This window comes from Tamandua tetradactyla, chromosome 4 (genome assembly GCF_023851605.1).
Source record: "Tamandua tetradactyla isolate mTamTet1 chromosome 4, mTamTet1.pri, whole genome shotgun sequence".
Classification (NCBI taxonomy): Eukaryota; Metazoa; Chordata; class Mammalia; order Pilosa; family Myrmecophagidae; genus Tamandua; species Tamandua tetradactyla.
The window spans coordinates 68,516,811-68,539,558 of NC_135330.1; the positions used below are offsets into that span (position 1 = coordinate 68,516,811).

General features: G+C 42.7%; 1 protein-coding gene and 1 pseudogene across 14 annotated transcripts in view; one reads left to right on the plus strand and one right to left on the minus strand.

Annotated features, from left to right (window-relative positions):
* The first annotated feature begins 1,094 nt into the window (after positions 1–1,094).
* HHAT (hedgehog acyltransferase) overlaps positions 1,095–22,748 on the plus strand; it is a 472,050-nt gene continuing 450,396 nt past the window's right edge. For 9 of the 14 annotated variants that reach the window (XM_077157719.1, XM_077157721.1, XM_077157722.1 and 6 more), the window contains exons 1-2: positions 1,095–1,238; positions 18,274–18,406. In XM_077157719.1, the coding sequence (XP_077013834.1) occupies positions 18,316–18,406 (91 nt within the window). In that variant the 5' untranslated portion in view covers positions 1,095–1,238; positions 18,274–18,315. Of the gene's footprint in view, positions 1,239–8,218; positions 8,266–8,469; positions 8,996–14,585; positions 14,684–18,273; positions 18,407–22,748 lie in introns of those variants that run through there. The other 5 variants (XM_077157717.1, XM_077157716.1, XM_077157718.1 and 2 more) reach the window with 5 other exon arrangements.
* On the minus strand, positions 17,499–17,714 carry LOC143679039 (reactive oxygen species modulator 1 pseudogene; annotated as a pseudogene).

The following is a 22,748-nucleotide window of genomic DNA, read 5'->3' on the forward strand; positions in this document are numbered from 1 at the left end:
TATTCCTAAGTGGGGCTAGTTTATTAACAACTGCTTACTGAATACTACCCTGTACTAGGTTTGCGGGCTGGTGGGACCTAAGAGAACACAGTTCCAGTTCTCAGACGGTTTATATTCTGGTTTCTGGAAGGACCTGCAACAAGGAAAATAATTTCCTGGACTATTAACAATGGCTGCTAGAGTTCCATTCTCAGAGCACAGCCTCTTTGTTTACCCGCGGCCTGATGCTTAGCTATCCACATTTACCATAGGAGACAGCGCTCTCAGGGGAATCTTATGTGAGGAGGGATCCAGAAGCTTGAGTTTTTAACAAGGGCCTAGGTGACCACGTGGCTAGATAAGTCTGTGGAATGTTGCAAGTCCGCCCCTAGTTAGGCGGTGGAGACCTCTGAACATCATCAGCTGGCACAGTCACTGTTCTAATTACATCCGCTGAGGCAGCTTCGGATCTTCCACTCTTTTTACAACCAACCGAAAAATACTGATGTCTCTTTTGCAGCAGTGATAATCTTTGCAAATTGCTTTACAATTCATAAAGATCGTCCCATATGATTTTCACTCTGATTCGGGTGAAGAGCAGGGAAACTAAGTTTTACAGAAGACAGACTAGCAGGGGACTAATTCCTCCAGCGAGCTCGTGAAGCAGCTGGGGATGGAAAGCCCGCCCTCTCTCCATTCCACCTGGCTACCCCCATCAGCCTACAAAACGTACGAGGGGACCACCGGTGCTGGAGTTAAAAAGGAACAGCCCAATCTCGAGTTTCAGGTGACTGCCTCCTCCAAAACTGCAGACAGCCGGGACCTGCAATTAATAAGGAGGTGGGAGGGGAGGTCAGCCTGCGCGGCTCAACAGGAACCAGGAACGCAGGGATGAGCGGGGTCGAGGGCTCCCGCGGGGCAGCGCAGGGCAGATCACCCGCGCAGGTTTCCGAGAGACAGGCCGCCGGGTTTCACCTCCTTCTTCAGCAGCGCGGCCTGCTAGCCACCGCACCGTTGCGCGCCGCCGGCTCCCGAGCCGCACCACCCGGAGCGCAGGCCGCGCGGGCACGGCGGCGGGGGCGTGCTCCGAGGACGGGCGCGGGCACGAGGCACGCGCCGTCAAAGGGCCGCGGCCGGCGAAGGAGGGCGCGTCTGAGGGAAAAGCTCGTCGCCGCCGCGACTCGGAAGTGCAGTGAGAGGGTTGTTGGGAACTCGTGGCGCGCGTGAAAGTCGCCGCCGCCACCCGGGACAGCCCGGAGGTTGGTAGCTGGTGATCGTAGGGGGTCTTGGGAAGCTTGGGTGTTGACGTTTAGCTTTGGTTTACTTTGTTGAAAAGAGAAATGTTGAAGACGCTTCCCGTTTCCCAGCCCCGTTCCCGTTTGCGCGACTGGGGGCGGGACGGAGGAGGCGCCCGAGTCCGCCGGGGAGACAAAGGCGGCGGGTACCCGGCAAAAGCCGAGACGGGTGGGGGCACCACGGCAGGGCTTCCCGCCGCCCGGGTGGCCTAGGCCAAGTCTGCGCACGCCTCTGCCCCTGGTTCTCTCGCCTAGGCTCGGTCCTCGTTTTCCGGCGCCGTTGCAGGGAATTGCGAGCCGTGGTCCGGTTGATAGTATTCATCCCTGCCTGATTGCTGCCATTCTCGGGGCCCCAAAGTTCGAGACTTTTTTTTGCCTTCTACCCTTGGGACTCAGTCTCCACCATCTGTTCTGAGTCTAGCCCTCAGGTGGCACTAGGGCTTATTTGGAAAAGCCCCCTTCCCCTCCCTACCAAACGGGGTGGAAGGAATGCTGGGGAGAGTACACTGGTGGTCGAATATGTGCTGCTTCCTGAGTTCATTGCTCTCGGGACAGGGCTGTCGGGTTGGGGTTTGCCAAGACGAGATTCCTTGTTTTTGCCCCTTTCTGTTTTGTATTTCCCATTCAGTCACCCATTCATTCGCAGAGCCAGGTGCCTGCTTGGACGTGATTAAGCGCGATGGGAACACGAGGAGAGGAGAGGGAAGGCTTCCTTGAGGGAGGGGGTGGCTTTTGTATTGGACTTTGAAGAAAAAGTATGATTTTTTTCACCTTCCCTTCTGCAGGTTCCATCTTCTCTGTAACTTCTCTTCCGCGTCCATTCTCTCAAGCAGTCCCTAGCTTTTGATTAAATGCTGGATAAGGACAGTTCTGACCTGAGTCAACTAATAATAACTTAATGGGCACTCTGTGCTTGTCAGGTGCGTTAGATACATTGTTTCTTAACCTTACAATGACTGGGAAAGATAAGGTAGTGTTGTTTGTTTTCACAGCTGAATAAAGGAAGCTTAGAAGGGGTGTCCAAGCCATACCCTAGTAAATGTTGGGCCGGATTTTGGACTTTTTTTTCCTGGCTCAAACTTTGTGTTCTATCTACTGTTTACTTTTCTCCTTCCTTGGGAAATAGGATGGATGGGCCAACCTATGGTGAAGACCAGGTCTGTGGAGGTGTGTGTGTGTTGCTGAATTTTGCTAGATTTGGGGGCGGGGCGGGGGGGGGGCTCATTAGGAACTAGTTAGCTTGGACCTTACCTCTTGAGTCTGCTGCTTACAGCCCAGGCCCGGCCCATAGGGAAGGACTCCTTAATGCTGCATTGGCGTTCTTTGCCCTGAGTAAAATCTTTAATTCTGTGCAGGTGTTATTAACCACTTTTGTGCAGTGGTCCTCTTTGGAGTCTGGCGAAGCCAATGTTTTAAAAAGCGTTCAAAAAGCAAACAAACAAAGGTTACAGGTTATATTGGAGCAAAGTTAAAGTGTATAAGAACAATTTGCAATAGAATATAGTGTATTTGTTTACTAATGCATTACTTGACAAGGTGCAGTGATGGATCAAACACCTTCATAATTTCAAAGTACCAATACACACACACATGATATTTTGTGGTATTTTAAAAGCTGCACTGTGGTATAAAAGTATTTGACTTATTTATTCGTGACAGAGTCACAAGAACTGCTTTACTTCTGTGGCTTGTTGTCCACATTAATAATCAAATGAAATATTGAATTTCAGTAAGAGGCTAGTGAAAATGAAGATGTATGAGGAAAAAATCATAAGTTCATGCCCCTCTGAATTTTACCTTTTGATCTCTTAGTGGAGGGATCAGAAAGACCAGAGGGAGCGGGAGGGGCAAGCTGTCTCTCCTACTTCAGGACTCCTGCCTGCCCTGTTCCATGGTTGTTTTTCTTCTGAGTTCTTTCTGGCCACTCTAGAGCATTGCTAACAGCTGTTTCCTTCTCCTTCTGTTAGTGCCTCCTTTTCCTCAGGTTCACAGTTGTTTTTGTTAATAAAAGCAATTGAACGATAACTGCTGAATTCTTTACATACTCGACCTGCTCTGCTTCTTGTGTGGATTATTCTGCTAGAGAAAATTTCTACAGTAGTGGGTGTGTGTCATATAGTGTATGACACCTTATTTTTGTGGGCGGAAATGAACTTTAATAGTGTTTGGTATTGCTAATGTCAGGGAAGAAAAAGGAGTCAGCACTACATATCCTACTGTTCTAGTTTGCTAGCTGCTGGAATGCAACACATCAGAGACGGACTGGCTTTCAATAAAAGGGGATTTATTTAGTTCATGTATAGTTCTTCAGAGGAAAGGCAGCTAACTTTCAACTGAGGTTCTTTCTTATATGGGAAGGCTCAGGGTGGTCTCTGCTGGCCTTCTCTGCAGGCCTCTGGGTTGCAACGACTTTCCCTGGGATAATTCCTTTGTGCGTCTCCAAAGGCCTGGGCTGAGCTGAAAGTGCTGAGATGAGGTATGCTGAGCTGCTTGGGCTGTGCTACTTGAGTCTCTCATTTAAGCACCAGCCAATTAAACATCATTCATTGCAGCAGGCACGCCTTCTAGCTGACTGCAGATGTAATCAACAACAGATGAGGTTCACATGCCATTGACTCATGTCTACAGCGATAGAACTAAGCACCTCCACCTGGCCAAGTTGACACCTGAATCTGACTACCACACCCACAGACAGATCAAAACATGTTGTTATGAACAATTTTATGGTGAAAATTTGAAAATTCAGATGAAATGGATGAGTTTTTAGGATAAAACACCTTTCCTGAGACATGAGAACAAAAAAATCTGAATTAAAGATTTTGTGCTTGTAGTTAAAAACCTTAACATAGCAAAATTTCCAGGCCCAGTGGGCTTCGCTAGTGAAACTTTCCAAACATTCGAAAGAAATGAAATGGACAGAGGGAGCACTTCCCACCTGCTTTGAGGCCAGCATGACCTTGGTAACAAATCTTTCAAAGAAATTACAGACCAAATTCTCACTAAAAATGATGCAAAAACCTTAAAACAATTCATAAATCAAACCTAATAATCTATAAAAAGGACAATAAAAACATGGCCAAATTGGATTTATTCCAGGAAGGTAAACTTTGTCTGATGTTAGAAAATTAATGCAATTTGCCACATGAATGAAGGTTTGATAAGGGAGAAACGTTATCGATGAAGTCAACATCCAGGAGAGTTTTTGGAGAAGATAGCAGAGTAGCAAGCTCCAGGACTGACTCCTTCTCCAAAACAGCTAGTAAACAGGCAGGAACTGTTTGAAACAAGTACTCTGGGGCTCCATAGGTCGGAAGGACACATTTCAGCTCCAGAGAAAAATAGAAGAGGCTGAGAAACTGCGGTAAAGAACTGTGAGCTTGCTCCGAGGAAATTGCTATTGCCCATCCCTTACTCTCAAGGTGGGCTACGCTGGTGTCCGGTCCGTACTACCTACTGTGGACAGAAAGGAACATAAAAATCCTTTTCCCCAGGAACAGAGTGCGCACAGCTGAGCATTGATCATGGCTTTTGATTAGCAAATTCAGATTGCTGGGTCCAGCTCCAAGCTACTATTTCAACCCACTCTGGACCATCACCGGCCATTGTTTCAACCCCATCCCAACAGGAATGCAGGCAGTGGAGGTTTAAAGGCACTGAGAGCTGTGGGGGACAGACTGCTGAAGGGCACCATTGGCTGGGCAGGCCAGAGAAGTGCAGGTTCAGGGAGTCATCAAAAAGGGCATCTTTCCTGACCCTAAGCCCTTTGGAGCTGATTTGCACCCTCTTTGTGGGTCCCTGACCCTATTATTATTATTATTATTATTATTTTGTAGAAGAATGTCTAATCATGTGAAAATGCTCACATAGTACGTAGAGACCAAAAGTTTTAATATTTACTAGATTTTCCTGTTATTGGGGAAAATTATAATGTAGAAATGATCAAAAAGTATACAGAAACATAAGGGGTATGGGGATGGATGAACTTTCTTTTTGTTTTCCTTTTTCTGGAGTGATGCAAATGTTCTCAAGATGATCATGGTGTTGAACACACAGCTACGTGATGACGCTGTGAGCCACCGACTGCACATTGTAGATGGACTGCAGTGTGCAAAGATTGCTCAGTAAATTTTTTTTTTTAAAAAGAAACATAACCCCAACCCAACCATCTAGAGTAGCCTTGTTTAACATGTTTTATATTTTACATAATCTCTCCTTCTGAAAACTCCCACTCATTCTATTGTGAGTCACGAAACTTGCCTTCTTAACTAAAAGTGGCAGGGAGGTGCGAGCTGGGTTCCCAGATGGGGGCTTAGCTTTGCATGATTGGTGTCTGTTAGAATTGCTTAGAGGAGGGAGACCTGCCTGGGCAAGGGGGGCATCCCAGGAAAGTGGTGCTGCTGGAGTTGATCCCGCTCTTGAAGGAAAAGGAGGAGCTATTCTTTTTTTTTTTTTAAATCGTCCGAAGTGTACAATCAGTGTTCACATAGATATGCACCATCATCACAATTGACTGTTTTTCTTTTTTTGTGAAAAATAACATATATACAGAAAAGCAATAAATTTCAAAGTACATCGCAGCAGTTAGTTGTAGAACAGACTTCAGCATTTGGTATGGGTTACAGTTCCACAATTTTAGGTTTTTACTTCTAGCTGCTCTAAGATACTGGAGACTGAAAAAAAATGTCAATATAATGATTTAGCCATCATGCTCGTTTGTTAAACCCTGCCTTCTCTCTATAACTCCACCATCTCCTTTGATCTTTCTCCCATTCTTTAGGGATATTTGGGCTATGCCCATTCTAACTTTTTCCCGTTGGAAGGGGCTATTAATAATATGGGATAAAGGAATGGAACTAATTGATGTTCTGGAGAGCCTGGTCCCTCTGCATTTTAGGATTTATCTTGTCCAAGACCAATCTGGAGGTTGTAGGTTTCTGGAAAGTTACTCTAGTGCATGGAACGTTTGTAGAATCTTATTATGTTGCCCTAGGTGTTCTTTAGGATTGGCTGGAATGGTTTTGGGTGGGGAATATGGCGAGTATGATAGGTAGTAATGTCTAACTGAAGTTTGTGTAATAGTGACCTCTCGACCGTATTTGAACTCTCTTACCACTGATACCTTATTTGTTACACTTCTATTCCCCCCCCCGTTGTCCCTGACCCTGTTTTTGTCTGGGAAATACTGATTTGGAAACTATCCTGCTGGCAAAAGCAGCTAGAGGCAGTGGAAAGAATGTGAAAAACACTAGAGAGGCAAAACAGAAACAAGCCGAACAGCTTGAGATTGCTCGAGAAGAAAGAGAGGCTTCACAGGTGAATTCTGACTCCTTATAAGAAGAATTAATGACAGTCCTGCTCAACGTCTTCCAAAAAATGGAAGAGGAGGGAACACTACTTAACTCATTCTGTGGGCCATTGTTACCCTAATACCAAACCCAGATAAAGATACTGCAAGAAAGGATTACAGACAAATTTCTCCAATGAATATAGATGCAGAAATCCTCAACAAAATACTAGTAAATTGAATCCAACAACACACTGAAAGAATTCTATACCATGATCAAGTGGGTTTTACCTCAGGTACGCAAGGGTGGTTCAACACGAGAAAATTGATTAATGTAATAAAACACAGTAACAATTTGAAGGGGAGAAACCACATCAATTGAGATGATGCAGAAAAAGCAAGGACAAAATCCAGCATCCTTTCTGATAAAAACACTTCAATGTGATGACGGGTGTATAGGAAAAACCTCCGGCTTCCCTCTAAGATCAGGAAGGATTCAAGAGGCCCATTGTCACCACTGTTATTCATTGAAAGCCACAGAGCCTAGGAGCCTGTGTTCCCTGCTTTGTGGCCCCTTTTTCCATCTTCAAGGTCTTATCACTCCAACTTCTTCCTTTGTCACATCTCTTCTATCCCTTGATTCTCTTGCCTCCCTGTTATAAAAGCCCTTGTGATTACATCTGGCCTACCCGAATGATCTGTTATCTGCCAACCACAAGTCCTTAATCACATCTACATAATCCTGCTTGTCATGTAAGGAAACATGCACAGGTTGTGGGGATTAAGGACACACCTCTTTAGAGGCCATTATTCTGTCTTCCACGGTTGGCATCTTTATATTTTATCTTCAGAGCCAGCATAGTTCCCAGTTCTTAGTACTAGCTCATTAATATTTGTTGGATGTTGATTGAATAAAAGGGTCTAAGAGTGCATATTTGAAGTATATTTTCTGAAAGAAGAGAAGTGATGGTCTTGCCACATCTGGAGTTTTGGGTTTGGCTCTATATACTATAAAGAGACAACTGCCAAACCGAAGGAAGTGTCTGGGAACCAAGTCGTTAAAGGAACAGTCGAAGGAATCATCAGTTTCTGTCCTGGAAGGTGGCTTGAACGTGTAATTATCTTCAAATATTTGAAGGAGTATTACTGGGAAGAACAATTAAACTTTTGTTCAGTATATGTAATAACAATGAACAACTTCAGCATACAATAATAATAGCAGTAACAGTGATCAGACTAAGTGTTTACGAACTTATTATGTCCGAGGCATGGTTCTATCACTTTAAAAACTAATTTAATCCTCATGGCAAGCGTATGAGGTAGTTGCTGTTATCCCTGTTTTACAGATAAGAAAACTGAGGAATAGAGAGGTTATATACAGCTAGAAGGTGGCAAAGCTGGGATTCAAACTTGAACATTCTGATTCCAGAGTCGCCCTTTCAGCTATCACAGCGCCCTCCTTCCATGCTTTCCATTCCAGAGGTGAACTGGGACTAGTGCCAGAAGATTTTTTTTTTTTGGCAACAGAGGGGCAGATTGTGACTCAGTTTAAGGGAAAAAAACATAAAACTCAGAACTGCTAAGAAACAGATTCCTACCTCATAATGTTCCTGGGAAACAGTCAGGTGGGTTATCATAAAAGGAATTATATAGGGCGGGCCACAGTGGCTCAGTTCAGAGTTCTCGCCTGCCATGCCGGAGACCCAGGTTTGATTCCCGGTGCCTGCCCATGCCAAAAAAAGAAAAAAAAAAGGAATTATATAGTATTATAAATTAGCTTATAAGACCAAATGATAAAAGCTCCCTACTGATTCTGATATTCTAATTTGGGAATATATGTATTTCCTTCATGTATGTGTGTGTATATGTATATATAAATGGAGAGGGAGAAATAGCTTTTGTGACATTTTATATAATCAAGAACCATTGTGAAATGTAATTTTTCCATTAACTTTCCGGTTTTATTTACTAGTAACCATTATCATATACATGGAGTGGTAGAATGTGTCCCTGTCCTTTTTTAAAGTGCCATTTGTTGCTCCTTCCATAATGAGATGGAATCCATTTTCTCCTCCCTCTCCAGTCTGTGTTGGCCTTTTGACTTGCTTTGACCAATAGAATTCGGTAAAATGTTATTGGGTGGATTCTGGAGCCTGGTCTTGAGAGAACTTGCTCCTTTTAACTTTGTTCTTCTGGAACCCTACAACCACCATGTGTCAGAAGAAACCTAGTCCAGCCTACTGGAGGATTAGCGCCCCTACGGAGGGGAACCGAGGCACCTAGCTGACATCTAGCCCCAAAAGCCAGACATGTGGATGAAATGATCGTGGATGCTCCAGCCCCCACTGGGCTGTGAAGTGACTGTAGTCCCCTGAACCAGTCCAAGCGAGATCAGCAGAAGTACTGTGCAGATTGCCATCCCAGAGAACCGTGAGAAGTAATCCGTCATTCTTGTTTTAAGCCACTAAGTGTTGGGATGGTTTGTGAGGCAGTGCTTCTTAATGATATGTAATATTTTGGTGCAGTGTTGAAAATAGTATGCATTTTAAAATTCTGTAATTAGACTTTTCACCCAGTCCAGCTGACCTCTTCCAATCAAATCATCTTTTTATCGTTTTTTCTGGGTTTGGAGAAGTGTTTCCCCTTTGTATTATGTGGGTAGAAGAATAAGATTCTTAAATAGAGTTTGGAGAAAACTATGATGTGAGAGGACGCAATTATTCTGAACTCTGTTTTCCTGGGGAAAGTCATGTAGTTTATATTCTGTGAAATAGGCTTCTATTTCATCAAATTGAACTCTGGACAAGAGCAAAAGTCTCTATCTTTTTTTTTTTTTTTTTACCAAATATGCTGCAATTTTGCCCCCCCCCCCCCCACTGGCTCATTTGCTTCAAAGCTGTTGTTATTTCAGTGGACATCTTTACTTGTATTACTTTGTGGTTTTCAGAGTGCTCATTTATTCCTAGATTTAGAGATACTTCAATTTTATCAGCTCTTATCACTACTTAACTCAGACTTTCTCTTCTTATATCTAAAGTAAATTGGTTTCATCTGGTTTGCCTTCTTCAGTAAATCTTTTAAGGGCCGTACATGAGTTAGATTTTTCACGTGCATTTTGATTTCATTTATATGATTATTAACTTTATTTTCTTAGAGAGTATTTAAATTATAAATAACTTTGAAAGCATCTTTTGCATTTATATAGCTTACTTTATCTTTTAGGTTTCTTAATGCATTGATTTCATTATAGATTTTGAAAAAATGAATTGAGCATGCCCTGAGAGAATAGTGAGGTAGCTAGAGAGGAGGGTCTGGAGCTGGACTTAGTGGGTTTGAATCTGAGCTGCACCACTTACTAGCTGTGTGTCTTTGGACAAGTTTAACCCTTCTGGACTTTGCTTTCCTCTTGTGTAAAATTGGAATACCAGAAATATCAACCTAAAAGGGTTATTATGAAGATTAAACTAAATAGTTCTTTGAAAAATACTTTAAACATAGGAAATTTGTAAATTTTTCTTACAGTAAAGCTGCCACTGTGCTATAAGAAAGCTCAGGAGAAGAAAATCTTGGCTTAGGACGAGTGGTGAGTAGGCAGATGTGATTTGGGTAGTGCTGCTGCTACTAAAGGATTGTTATCTCGGTGGTAAAAGCTGTCTTTTTGGGTGTGTTTTTTGAAAGCTGCCTTTTAAAAAGTCCTTTGGTGCATTTGGGTATTTGGTAATTGCCCATTTAGTGCTTGATATCCAAATTGAGGAGCAGACAAAATTTAAAATTGAAGTGTTAGAATCCATTTGTTGCATGCATCAGACATAAAGCACTTTTGAAATGGAATGGGAAATTATCTTACAACAGTTATATTTGTGCATGTTTCAGGCTTCAGCACAGTGAGCCAAGATTAAGGAACAGATTTCTGCCTGTAGGAGAGAGGGACTTGGGAATTTGGGCTCTCAGTTTTGCTCCATTGCTTGCTTCTCCAAGTCCTTGAACTGGTAGCTTCTCTGTCCTGAGCAGGATTGTGACTCTTGAAAGGGAGTTAATAGCCACCCCTATGAGGATCAGAGTAGATAGGTGGCTTCTTTGAAAGCGAATGGAGTGTTAAATTACAAAAGTAAATGCAAATGTAAATTGTATTTTCCAGTATAGAGAAAGCTCTGTTAACTCAGAAAGTCTTGCCACTGTATGGCTAAGATTTTATTCTGTGGTCTTCTGGACCCACAAAATCAATGCTTTCTTTTTCCCTTCAAATATCCAGCATCATACTCATGTTCTCCACAAAGAGGTAAACAGCTCCCTGTTATTCCAGTCTTGACTTTCTTCCCTCTCATCCCAGGGATTAGATTTACCTAGCTACAGTTTCCTTCCAACACCTAATATTAAAAGCATTTTCTGTCTTTTCATGTCTTCCTTTGCCTTGAATTCCTCTCATCAATATTATTTAGCTTTCAGATCCTGCAGTCTTGCAGCTTTGGAGTTGTTATTTTATGTTTATTTTCCTCTTTTATTCCCACTGCTTCCTGGGCTAGTTTAATGCCAGGTGCAACTAATTTGTCCTCATCTGTGTTGCTTGTTCCAGCACTTTCTTTCCACCTCCCACTGGGGGCCAGATTTGTTGACCTCCTTGTCCCCCAACTCTAGCACAGTATCCAGGGGCATGTTCTGAAGCTTCATTGAGAAATTAAGTTCACCAGCTCAGAAGCCTGAGGTTTCTCCCTATAATCAAAATCCAAACTATCAAATATCCATGTTTCAGATGCTCTGCCACTTGGCTCCTATTCTCTCTTCACTAACTCTCCACCCTTTTTTTTCCTTCACAGTCTTGAGCACACACTGGTGGAATTTTCTCAGGCACATCTCTTCACCATCCCTCCTCCTAGCTTCCCTCTTCAGCTTTCATGTATCAATGGAATAACCTTAATATGTAGATTAATCAGATAGACTCCTACTTAGAAATAGGCTGGGTTCCTGTAAATGTGCTACTCCCCTAGAAACAGTGTTATAAATGATGGTGATTTCCTAGGCTCTCCCACAGATGCCCTTTTAACTGATAATGTCACTGTAGGACTGAATCTATACATGAAAAATAGAAAGGAAGTGGTACTTACACATGTGAATAAAAACCTCTTTGATTTTATCATGATTCTTTACACCTAAAGAAGAATGTACTTACTTAGAGAATGAGGAATGGAAACTGGAGAATTTTCTGAGGGAGTTTTGGGAACCTTCAAGAGTTTGGACATTTAAAAATGTGTCTTAGTTATGTTGCCAAATGTACAGCTTTCCTTTTTGTTGACACCGTGGTACCGTTACATCCTTCTAAACATATCCTTACATCCTTCTAAACATATATCTACTTCCGTTTGCTTTGTGGGTTCGTACTGGAATGAACAGAGGGAAAAAACAATTGGGGGAAGGTGATTTTCCTGAAATAAGTGGCAAGAGTTGCAAAGAGTGGTAAGCAGGAAAGGTGTGTTAGGAAGGATATGAGAGTGTGCATAGTTCTTGGTTTCTGAGATGGCATTCAGGGCGTTGTGAGTGATGAGACGAGAAAATGTGAGAGTACTAGTACTGAATATTAGTGGCTCGGAACTAGTAACAGAGGTCTAGGAAAGAGACGCTGGGAAGAAGGCTCTCCAGGTTGCCTGTGAGGACAGTTTGGTTTCTTTCTGGGGTGGTTTTGAGTTGCGTGTGGGAAGAAGAGGGCGTATGGGTGAGCAGCAGCGGCCCACGGCGTGGAGAAGGAGACGTTAACGGGAACTCCGGGGATGCAGATGTGCTGGAAGAGGCAGCACGGCCACCCCCTACCCAGCTCAGTTAGGTGCCATGGACTCATGGAAAAGCAGCTCTGGTTAGGTGGGCTGCTGCTGAATTAAATTCACTGGTAACTGTTAGACACATCTTAACAAGTCTTTATGGAGTGCTTACTCTGTGCCCGGCCCTGGCCTAAGTACTGTGCGTTTCATCCATTCAGCAACGTTAGGAAGAAGCCCATCTGGGAGGCTGTCCCTCTCTGCAGGGCTCCTTAACGAGTAAACGGCAGAGCGGGGACTCCCCCCAGTTCTGACTGCTGCCAGAACCCTTCACCACTGTGCGGTCCGGTCACCTAATTTTAAACAGAAAGACACTGCCTTGTTGCTTTCTTGCTAGTGGGTTTATGTATCTTTTTATATGGATCTGCAAAACATATATAATACAGCTAAGAGCAACATCAGAAAGGGAGGTATTAAGTTGTACTGATGTGAAGCACATCACTTTTTCAGGTATGAAAATAATCACTCAGCAACCATGCTTGGTAATTTGGTGTCTGTTAAAGTAGGAGAGTGGCAGATGGGAAATCTTTGCATATATCAACAGTGCCAAAACATCCAGGGAGGGGAAATATATTTTTTACCCAAACATTAAAAAAAAAAAAAAATAGGGAGGTGTTATAAAACTAAATTTTCTAGGTCTCTGAGGATTAACCCATTAATGTAGGGGGATTGTCATAGATAAGAATGTCCCTGAAAAGTTTCTGCAAACCAGAATTCCTGAAACTTTCATTTAATCTACATATAAGATTGTATATGTTTAAATCTCAGTAGGATTTTTAGGACTTGAACTTTTTCCTAACCACTGATTCTTAATGCGGTGAGCAGGTTATCCAATACAATATCAGTATCCCTGGAAGGAAGGCACCTTAGAAAACCAAGAAGTTAAAGTTAATTTCCTACTAAAGGGAAGATTAAAACAATCCTATGAAATTCAAGAAAAAAATCTTAAGTTATTGTAAGAAATGGCAGGTATTTGAAAATATAAAGCCAAATAGGAATGGATGAAGCTACAAGTGGTTCTGAAAAATAGTAGGGCATCTGAAAAAGCATTGCTTAAGTACATTGTTTAAGCATAGGGAAGCTGGGATTTAAAGCACGAGTGTCTTGTTGTTTCTGGATCTCTTAGGTTATAGGAGAAATCCAAACTGAACTTCCTGGGTGACTTTAGATCATCACTAGGGGACACTGGGTGGAGGACCATGGATTTCTGACCTCACATTTTATGAAAGCAGAAAAGTATTTCGCTTGCTGCTCTGTCTCCCTGTACCCTGAAGAAAAGAGTCTGTGTAGCTGATTCTTTTTTATTTTATTTTTCTTACTTTTAATATTTTTATTGAGAAATGGTCACATGCGTACATCCATACATGGTATACAATCAAAGGCACATAATATCACCACAAAGTTGTGTATTCATCAACATGATAGTTTTTAGAACATTTGCATCACTCCAGAAAAAGAAATGCAAAAACAAACCATACATCCCACACCCCTTGCCCCTCCCTCATTGACCACTAACTAGCATTTCAATCTATACAACTTTTTACCCTTTATCTTCCCCATTATTTATTTTTATCTTCATTATTATTTTTTTTACTCATCTGCCCATACCCTGAATAAAGGGAGCATCAGACATAAGATTTTCATAATCACGTGGTCCCATTGTAAAAGACACATAGTCATACAGTCTTTTTCGAAAATCAAGGCTACTGAAACGCAGTTCAGCAGTTCCAGGTACTTCCTTCTACCCACTCTAGTACACCATAAACTAAAAAGGGATATCTATATAATGCACAAGAATAACCTCCAGGAAATCTCTGAGCCACTCACACTCTCATTTTTTTCTTACCTTTTTTGGTCAAGAAGGATTTCTCAGTCCCATGATGCTGGGGCCTGGCTTATCCCGGAATTTCTGTCCCATGTTGCCAGGGAGATTTATGCCCCTGGGAGTCATGTCCCATGTGTGTGTGGGGGGGCAACCTGCCGAGTTGACTTAGGCCACATCTGAGCAACAGAAGAGGTTCTTTGGGGGTGGCTCTGAGGCCTACTTTGTAGGAATAAGTTTCATAGAGGGGAACCCCAAGATTGAGGGCTCGGCCTGTTCATTTGGTTGTCCCCACTGCTTGTGAAAATATCAGCAATTTCCCAAATGAGGAATTTGAATATTTCCTCCTTTTTCCCCAGTCCCCCAAGGGGATCAGGCAAATACTTCTTTAATCTCTACCCATAGTACTCTGGGATGTATCGGAGCATCACACTGACCTGGACAAACCAGCAAGATCTCATGCCCTATTGAAGGTGTACAGCTGATTCTGAGCCAGGTGCTGAGGGAGAGCAACTATGTCAGCTGGTGTGAATGGGGCCGGCTGTGGGGGAGGGCGCGGAGGGGCTGCTGGTCAGAAGACTGAGATGTGAGCTGAGGACAGTCATTTTCTGTCCTCTTGCTGAGCTTCACATTCATCATCTGTAAAACGCCTACTCCCTTGCTTTGCTTTTTTCACCAGGCTCTTTAGAAAATTAAAAAAATTTTTATTGTAGACAACAAACATATAAACATTCTTGCCGTGGTTACAATCAGTGGCTCATGGTCCCATCACATAGTTTTGTCTTCATCACCATGATCATTTTTTTGAACATTTGCATCCCTCCAGAAAAGGAAAGAAAAAAGAAAAAACTCATACATGCCACACCCCTTACCACTCCCTTTCATTGACCACTAGTATTTGAATCTCCTCAATTTATCTTGACCTTTGTTCCCCCTATTATTTGTTTATTTCTTATCCTTATTTTTTTACTCATCTGTCCATACTGTAGATAAAAGGAGCATCAGACACAAGGTTTTCACAATCACACAGTCACATTGTGAAAGCTATATCATTATACAATCATCTTCAAGAAACATGGCTACTAGAAGATAGCTCTACATTTTCGGGCAGTTCCCTCCAGCCTCTCCATTACATCTTGAATAACAAGGTGATATCTACTTAATGCGTAAGAATAACCTCCTGGATAACCTCTCGACTCTGTTTGGAATCTCTCAGCCACTGACACTTGGTCTCATTTCACTGGTGGAGAAGGTTTTCTCCATCTCTTGATGCCAAATCCCAGCTCATTCTAGGATTTCTGTCCCACATTGCCCGCCCTGGGAGTCATGTCCCATGTAGAGGTGGAGGACAGTGAGTTTGCTTGCTGTGTTGGCTTAGAGAGAGAGAGGCCACATCTGAGCAATGAAAGAGGTTCTCTGGGGGTGACTCTTAGGCCTAATTTTAAGTAGGCTTGACCTATCCTTTGCAGGGATGAGTGTCACAGGGGCAAACCCCAAGATCGAGGGCTCCGCCTATTGATTTGGTTGGCCCCACTGATTGTGACTATATCAGGAATTCTCCAAATGGGAAAGTTGAATTTTTCCCCATTTCTCCCAGTTCTCCCAGGGGTACTTTGCAGATACTTCTTTTTCACTGTTCATATCACTCTGGGGGTTATTGGGTCATCACACTAACCTTTACTAAGCTCTTTTGAAGACAAATTGAGATAATACACGCTTTCTGACTTTTGGCTTTTCTGTCACATATCAGACTGTTTGCTTGGGGTTTAAAAATTGTGTTCTTAATTGAATTAGACATCTACAGTGAAACATGTTTGAGAGATTTAATTAAAGATATGAGGATTATAAAAGGGCTTCACTTGAGTAAACTCTTCGTTACTTGGTGTGTTAGTTTGCAAGCTGCCAGATTGTGATATACCAGAACTAGAATGGCTTTTAAAAAGGGAAACTTATTAAGTTACAAGTTTACAGTTCTAAGGAAGTGAAAGTGTAGAAATTAAGGTACCAACAAGAGGTTCCTTTCATTCAAGAAAGCCTGATGGGTCAGGAGCACCTCTGTCAGCTGGGAAGTCACGTGGCTGGCATCTGCTGGTCCTTTGTTCCTGGGCTCCATTGCTTCCAGCCTCTTTCCTGTGGGGGCTCCTCAGTTTGCTTCTCTGGGGCTGGTCATCTCTTGGCTTTCCATGGCTCTCTCCAGGTTCTGGCTTGCTTACCATCTCATGGTGATGTCTGCTGGGCTCTAAGCATCTCCAAACATGTGTCTTTGTTCTCTGAAGCAGCTGTTCTCTAAGCATCTACATTTGTTAGCTGTGTCCACTCTGAGGCTTCTGTTGTTTCTCTAAAATGTTTCCTTTTTGAAAGGATTCCAGTAAACTAATCAAGACCCAGCTAGAATGGGTGGAGTCACATTTCCGTCTCATCAGTAGTTAACACCCACAGTTGGGTGTGTCACATCTCCATGGAGATAATGGAATCAATGTATTCCAACCTACATTATTAAATCAGGATTTGAAAAAATAATGGTTGCCCTGAGAAGATTGAATCAGGATTAAAACATGGCTTTTCTGGGGTATATGATACTTTCAACCCTGCACACTTGGGAACTGGTTATTTCATTTGCAGAATTCTCAGTATTTAACTGTCCATGACTGGCACTATTACTTAGAACATAAGTGTGGCTGCTGTACAGGGAGATCTCCATAGCAGAGGCTTAAACACCCTAGCAGCATACTACTCTCCAACGTAACAGCCCAGTTATAAGTGGTGATTTTGTGGGAATTGGCCCATGGAGTGGGGGACTGGGGCTCCTTCTGCTGTGTTTTGTCCACGTGGCTTTACGTCTCAGCCCACTGTGGTTGTTCCAACTCCATCCAGCAGGGAGGGAAGGGAGAGAAGGGGGGTGATCACAGCCCACATCCCTCCACTCACACCCCTTTGTCCAGAACCCAATCAGGTGTCCACGCTGGCTACAGTGTAGTGTTGAGCTCAGTGGCTAAAATTTTGATCAGAATGTAAGTCTAGAGATTGAATGTTGGGGGGTGGGGTAGGCAACAAGAAGCCATGTTTGCCACAGCCCCCTTGATTTATGTCACTAGCTCCCCTTAAGAAGTGCATAGAAGCATGGGAGAGCAGGATTATCAGTCTATTCTTATAAACAACTATGGGATGAGATTCGACATTTGGAGATTGTGATACTTTCTTTTACTCAGGCTTTTTTTTTTTTAACTCAAGGACTTTGTTTTATTATAGTACATGGGCTGGAATTGATGGGAGGGTGTAGATGTAGTGAGCACGCAGTGCCCCAGTTAGCATCACATGCCCATCCCGAAGGCCGTGAATGTGCCAAAGGTGCCGCCATCTACATCGTGGTCTTCCCAGTGCCACCTGACAGCCCCTGACCCCACATTCTCATCCTGAGTTGGGACAAGTGGGCTGCCATACACATTGCAACCCATCGCAAAGCCCATCTTCACGAAGTCAGAGTGGCTTGGCTGGGACTGTCCTTAGGGACTCACAGCCACTGGCATCGCACTCATGAGCTAGTTCACTCAGTTTTCTCTCTCTCTCTTTTTTTATTAAGGCATTTTATTGTATAGTATAACATATACAAAGCAAAGAAATAAAAAAACAATAGTTTTCAAAGCACTCTTCAAAAAGCAGTTACAGGATAGTCACTCAGTTCTCTTAATCAGGCTTTTGAAGGTATTTATATTTAGGGAACACTTGTAGTCCATTCTTGCTACACTCCAGGTGTGCTAGGTGCAGGGAAGTCAGAGATTACGGACCCTACTCTTTAAAGGCCCATCGTGTGGGGGGAGACAGTTAGTGTGATACATACTGGATGGCAGGCAGATGGGAGACCCTGGAGCTCATAGAAAAAGTCCTGGCCAGCCTGGGGTAGGTGGGGTGTGGTGTGTACATGTTGGATCTAGGGTGGGATGAAGCTGTTGGGAAGAGGAGGTCTAAGGGGTCATGTCTGTATCCCCTTGAATAGTGGTGTGTTCCTGGGGGGTGTGCCATAATTGTATTGATGTTAAGATGCTGTTCTCTAGTGTGATGTCTATACTGTTCTGTTTCTCTTCCTAGAACTCCGAATGTGGGTGTCGGGAGCCTGCATGACCGGGAGTGATGCTGCCGTGGTGGGAACTCTCTCTTTACCTGCTTGCTTCACTAGGCTTCCACTTCTACTCTTTCTATGAGGTTTACAAAGTCTCCAGAGGTAAGGCCGTAGGCTTTTCTGGTTTCTGTCAAGAGAAGAAGAGTGCTCAGTGGTAGAATGTTCAGGAAGATGTTCCTGTAGGCTCAGGATGACCTGGGGTCTCCTTTGTTTTCTGCAAAATTTGGACAGTTAGAATGAATGACCTGAAATTTTGACATTTTCCACCTTCATCTTAGGGCCTTCAGGTGATCCTGTGACTAGTCTCCTGTAACAGAAGGGTTTGCCTCAATGGCTAGTGGAGGCCAAGGAAGCATTTGCCTTCATGATTAGCAGTAACTTTTTAAATTTGTTTTTCACCATTACTCTTTTCAGACGTGTCTCAGGTATATGGAGGCATTAGAAACCCTGGTTCCTTCCATGTTCTTGTTTTTCCATCTTTAGTGTGTTACTTTTGTCTGTGTGTAGAAAATAAGTCATCACCATTTCCACATGCAGCCCGTTCCTTTCAGGGCAGTTTGGCAAGTAGCACTTATCCAGCACAGAATTGCATGACCCAGCTAGCAGCTTGGGAGCCTGTGATATGTAATCATTAGCTTCTACCTAAAACTTCTCATGCATTGGAAGAGAGAGAGAATTTTGAAGGGACCGTGAACAGTCTCCACCATAGTCAGGGACAGTTTTCTAAAAGTGATTGTGATTACTGAACCTTGTCTTAAAGAAAAACAGGGGTCAGTCAAGTAGAGAATGAGGTAGAGCAGAGATGGCTTTGCAAGCAAATGGACAAGCTTGTGCAATGCCATTGGGGTGTGAGAAAGCAGTTGGTATACAGAAGGGTAAGAATGGAGCTTAGATCCAAAAGCAAGGATTGATTGTGAAAGACATTATGTATCTGGGTGAGGCATTTGGACTTTTTCTTGAAGGTGGGGGAATGTGTTGAAAGTAGATATGGTCATTTAAAATGGCAGAGGTGGGCTTTGGAAAGCACAGTTGGGATTGCTGTACCTTCAACCTCTACTATCCTATGGTTTACCAGGGTCGATTTGGGTTCGGATCACCAGGATTGACTCTTCTCTCTACTCTACACATATCGCACACACTCAAGGCCATGGGCTTGCTTATAGAGACTGACCATCTAAAATAGATGAGGGCTGTTCTCTGGTTATGACTGACAGAATAGCTGTATTCCTTGCTGGAGCCTCTGTGCTCTTGATGTCCATAATGGGGCTAACCTGCTCAGTGCCAAGTATTAGATACTTTATATATCTTGTTTCTTTTAATCTTTAGAACAGCATGATATATTATTTATAAGATAGGCTTGGATGAAGAAACATACCCTCTACAATATGCTCCAGAGCTGGCATGGGGTCTTAATTGCATCAGAGAACGTAGCTCTTCCTCTCATGTTTCTCTGCCCGTGGCTTCCACTTCATGATGTAAAGGGGCTGCTTCGGCTCCAGCTATCATGTTTTCTTTCTTCCCTGCATGAAGAATGGAAGGCAAAGGGAGGACAGATTCTCTTCTTTTAAGAGTTTGACCTGAAAGTTGCTTATATCATAATTTGGTTCCGTACCATTGGTCAGAAGCTAGTCCTATGGCCACACTTAGCTGTGAGCAAAGTGTAATTTTGGGTTGGGAGGTTATTTGCCCAGTTAAAACTCAAGAATTCTATTGTCAGAGGAAGGAAGGAAGAATGGGTATTAACAGTTAATCAGCAGTCTCTTTCATAGATGGGTGTTTTAGTTACCTATTGCTGTGCAACAAACCCATCTCCAAACTTTGTGGTTTAAAACAGCCACTACTGTTTAATACCTCTCACTGTTTTGTGAGATTTTATTTTTGAGAAACCTTGACTGAGCTTAGCTGACTGAGCTTAGCTGGGCAGTGTTTCCGCTTCATGTACGGTCATTGGGACTACAATCAACTGGAGGCTGACTGGGCTGAAATATCCTGAATCATAAAACATGATTAGGGTCTTAGATAGACATCCATAGGCTGCTGTCCACAAAGACTGCCATTTCACACTTCTTTCCTTAGAGGGTGTCCATCTTATTCTCTCATAAATTAAGCCTTTATTCTTTTTTAAAAATTTTTATTAATAAAACCAATCAGCATATAATATGAACATTCTTTTTTTCATCACATAGTTGTATTTTCATCATCATGATCATTTCTTAGAACATTTGCATCAGTTCAGAAAAAGAAATAAAAAGATAAAAGAAAAAAAATTCATACCATACCTTTTACCCCTCCCTTTCATTGATCACCAGCATTTCAATCTACTAAATTTATTTTAACATTTGTTCCCCCTATTATTTATTTATTTTTAATCCATATGTTTTATTCATCTGTCCATAACGTAGAGAAAAGAAGCATCAGACACCAGGTTTTCACAATCACACAGTCACATTGCGAAAGCTATATCATTATACAATCATCTTCAAGAAACATGGCTACTGGAACACAGCTCTACATTTTCAGGCAGTTCCCTTCAGCCTCTCTGTTATGCCTTAACTAAAAAGGTGATATTTATTTAATGTGTTAAGAATAACCTCCAGGATAACTTCGACACTGGAATCTCTCAGCTATTGACACTTGATTTTGTCTCATTTTCTCCTCCCCCTTTCAGTTGAGAAGGTTTTCTCAATCCCTTGATGCCGAGTCCCAGCTCATTCTAGGATTTCTGTCCTGTGTTGCCAGGAAGGTCCACACCCCTGGGAGTCATGTCCCATGTAGACAAGGAAGTGACTCATTTGGCAGTGAGTTTGCTTGTCGTGTTGGCTGAGAGAGAGAGAGGCCACATCTGAGCAACAAAAGAAGTTCTCTTGGGAGTGACTCTTAGGCCTAATTTTAAGTAGGCTTAGCCTATCCTTTGTGGGGTTAAGTTTCATATGAACAAACCCCAAGATTGGAGGCTCAGCCTATTGCTTTGGTTATTCCTACTGCTTGCGAGAATATCAGAAATTCTTCACTTGGGGAAATTGAATTTTTCCCCTTTCTCACCATTCCCCCAAGGGGACTTTGCAAATACTTTTTTATTCCCTGTTCTAATCCTTCTGGGATTTATCGAGGCATCACTCTGGACAAACCTACAAAATCTCATGCCCTACTCAAGGTTCCATGTACTTATGGTGTTCAATTAAGTTGTCCACAAAAGTTATACTGGGAAATGTACTAGTCAAAATAAAAATGTTGTACCAAATAAATATTTTTTTGTTTTAGTCTCACACATAAGTTAAAGTTTTAAGATATTAATTACCGTCTATTTTCAGTACCCTGCATTATTGACATTCCTTTGTTCTTCCTCATGCAAAACATTTTTAAATTTGTACATTCAGTCACTATCATTATATACGCTAGGCATTCTTAGATTATACCATCTCAGTTTTTATCGTGTATCTTTCCTTCTGATTTCATTTGTGCCCCCAGGTCTCCTCCCTCTATCATTTAGACGCCTTTATTCTTAAATCATCTGAAATGTATTTGGTACAAGAAGTGGCATGAAGAATTAAGTTATTTTTTCCAAAATAGGTAATCACACACAATGTGTTGAATTATGATACGATCTTGGTAATGAACTAGTATCTTATATATACTCCAGACTGCTTGGGGGTTGTTGTTCACATGCCTGGCAGTGGTGCTAGCTGGCAGCTGGGGGCTCTCCTGGGGCTGTCAGCTGGAGTGCTGTGGTGCGCTCCATGAGACCTTGCCATGTGGCTTATGTTTCTCATAACATGGCAGATGGCTTGCAATAGTGTCATTCACAAGTGCACGGAAGCCGAAGCTGCTGACCTCTTAAAGCCCAATCTGGGAAGTTACACAGGTCATTTCTGCCTCTTCTGTTGGTCAAGGCAAGTCACAGGGCCAGCCCAGACTCAAGGGAGTGATACTCCTCTCTTTGTGCGGGGAGAATTATGCATGACCGAGGAGAGGAGGAGTCCGTGGCTTCTGTCTTTGGAGTTCCTCTACCACTTGGGTGTTAAACTTGTTTACCCAGATAGGACACTGAAGCTGAGAAAGATAAAGTAACTTGTCCAAGCCCACACTTCTAATAAGTAATGGAGCTGGGCTTTAAAACCAGGTCTGTCTAACTCGAGACCCAAGAATTTTTTCTGTTCTGCCACTCATATTTATCGATAACTTAATTTCCTTTAAGTGAAGGAGCATTTGTCAGTTTGGCTGTTAAACTTGAAACTTTTCTTGTACTGGAATGAAACTTTTCCTTTCTGCATTGTGGTAGCTGCTGGGATGAAAGTGAGGAGTGAGGATTGCCCTATGGATTGAATTTGTCTGCACCCCATCTGCTCCACAGGCTTTTGTACCATTCTTGCTTGTTTCTGACCGATCCCTAGCCTCATGCTTCCTTCACTCTGTAAGCTTCACTTTTTATTGTCAGCACTAGTTT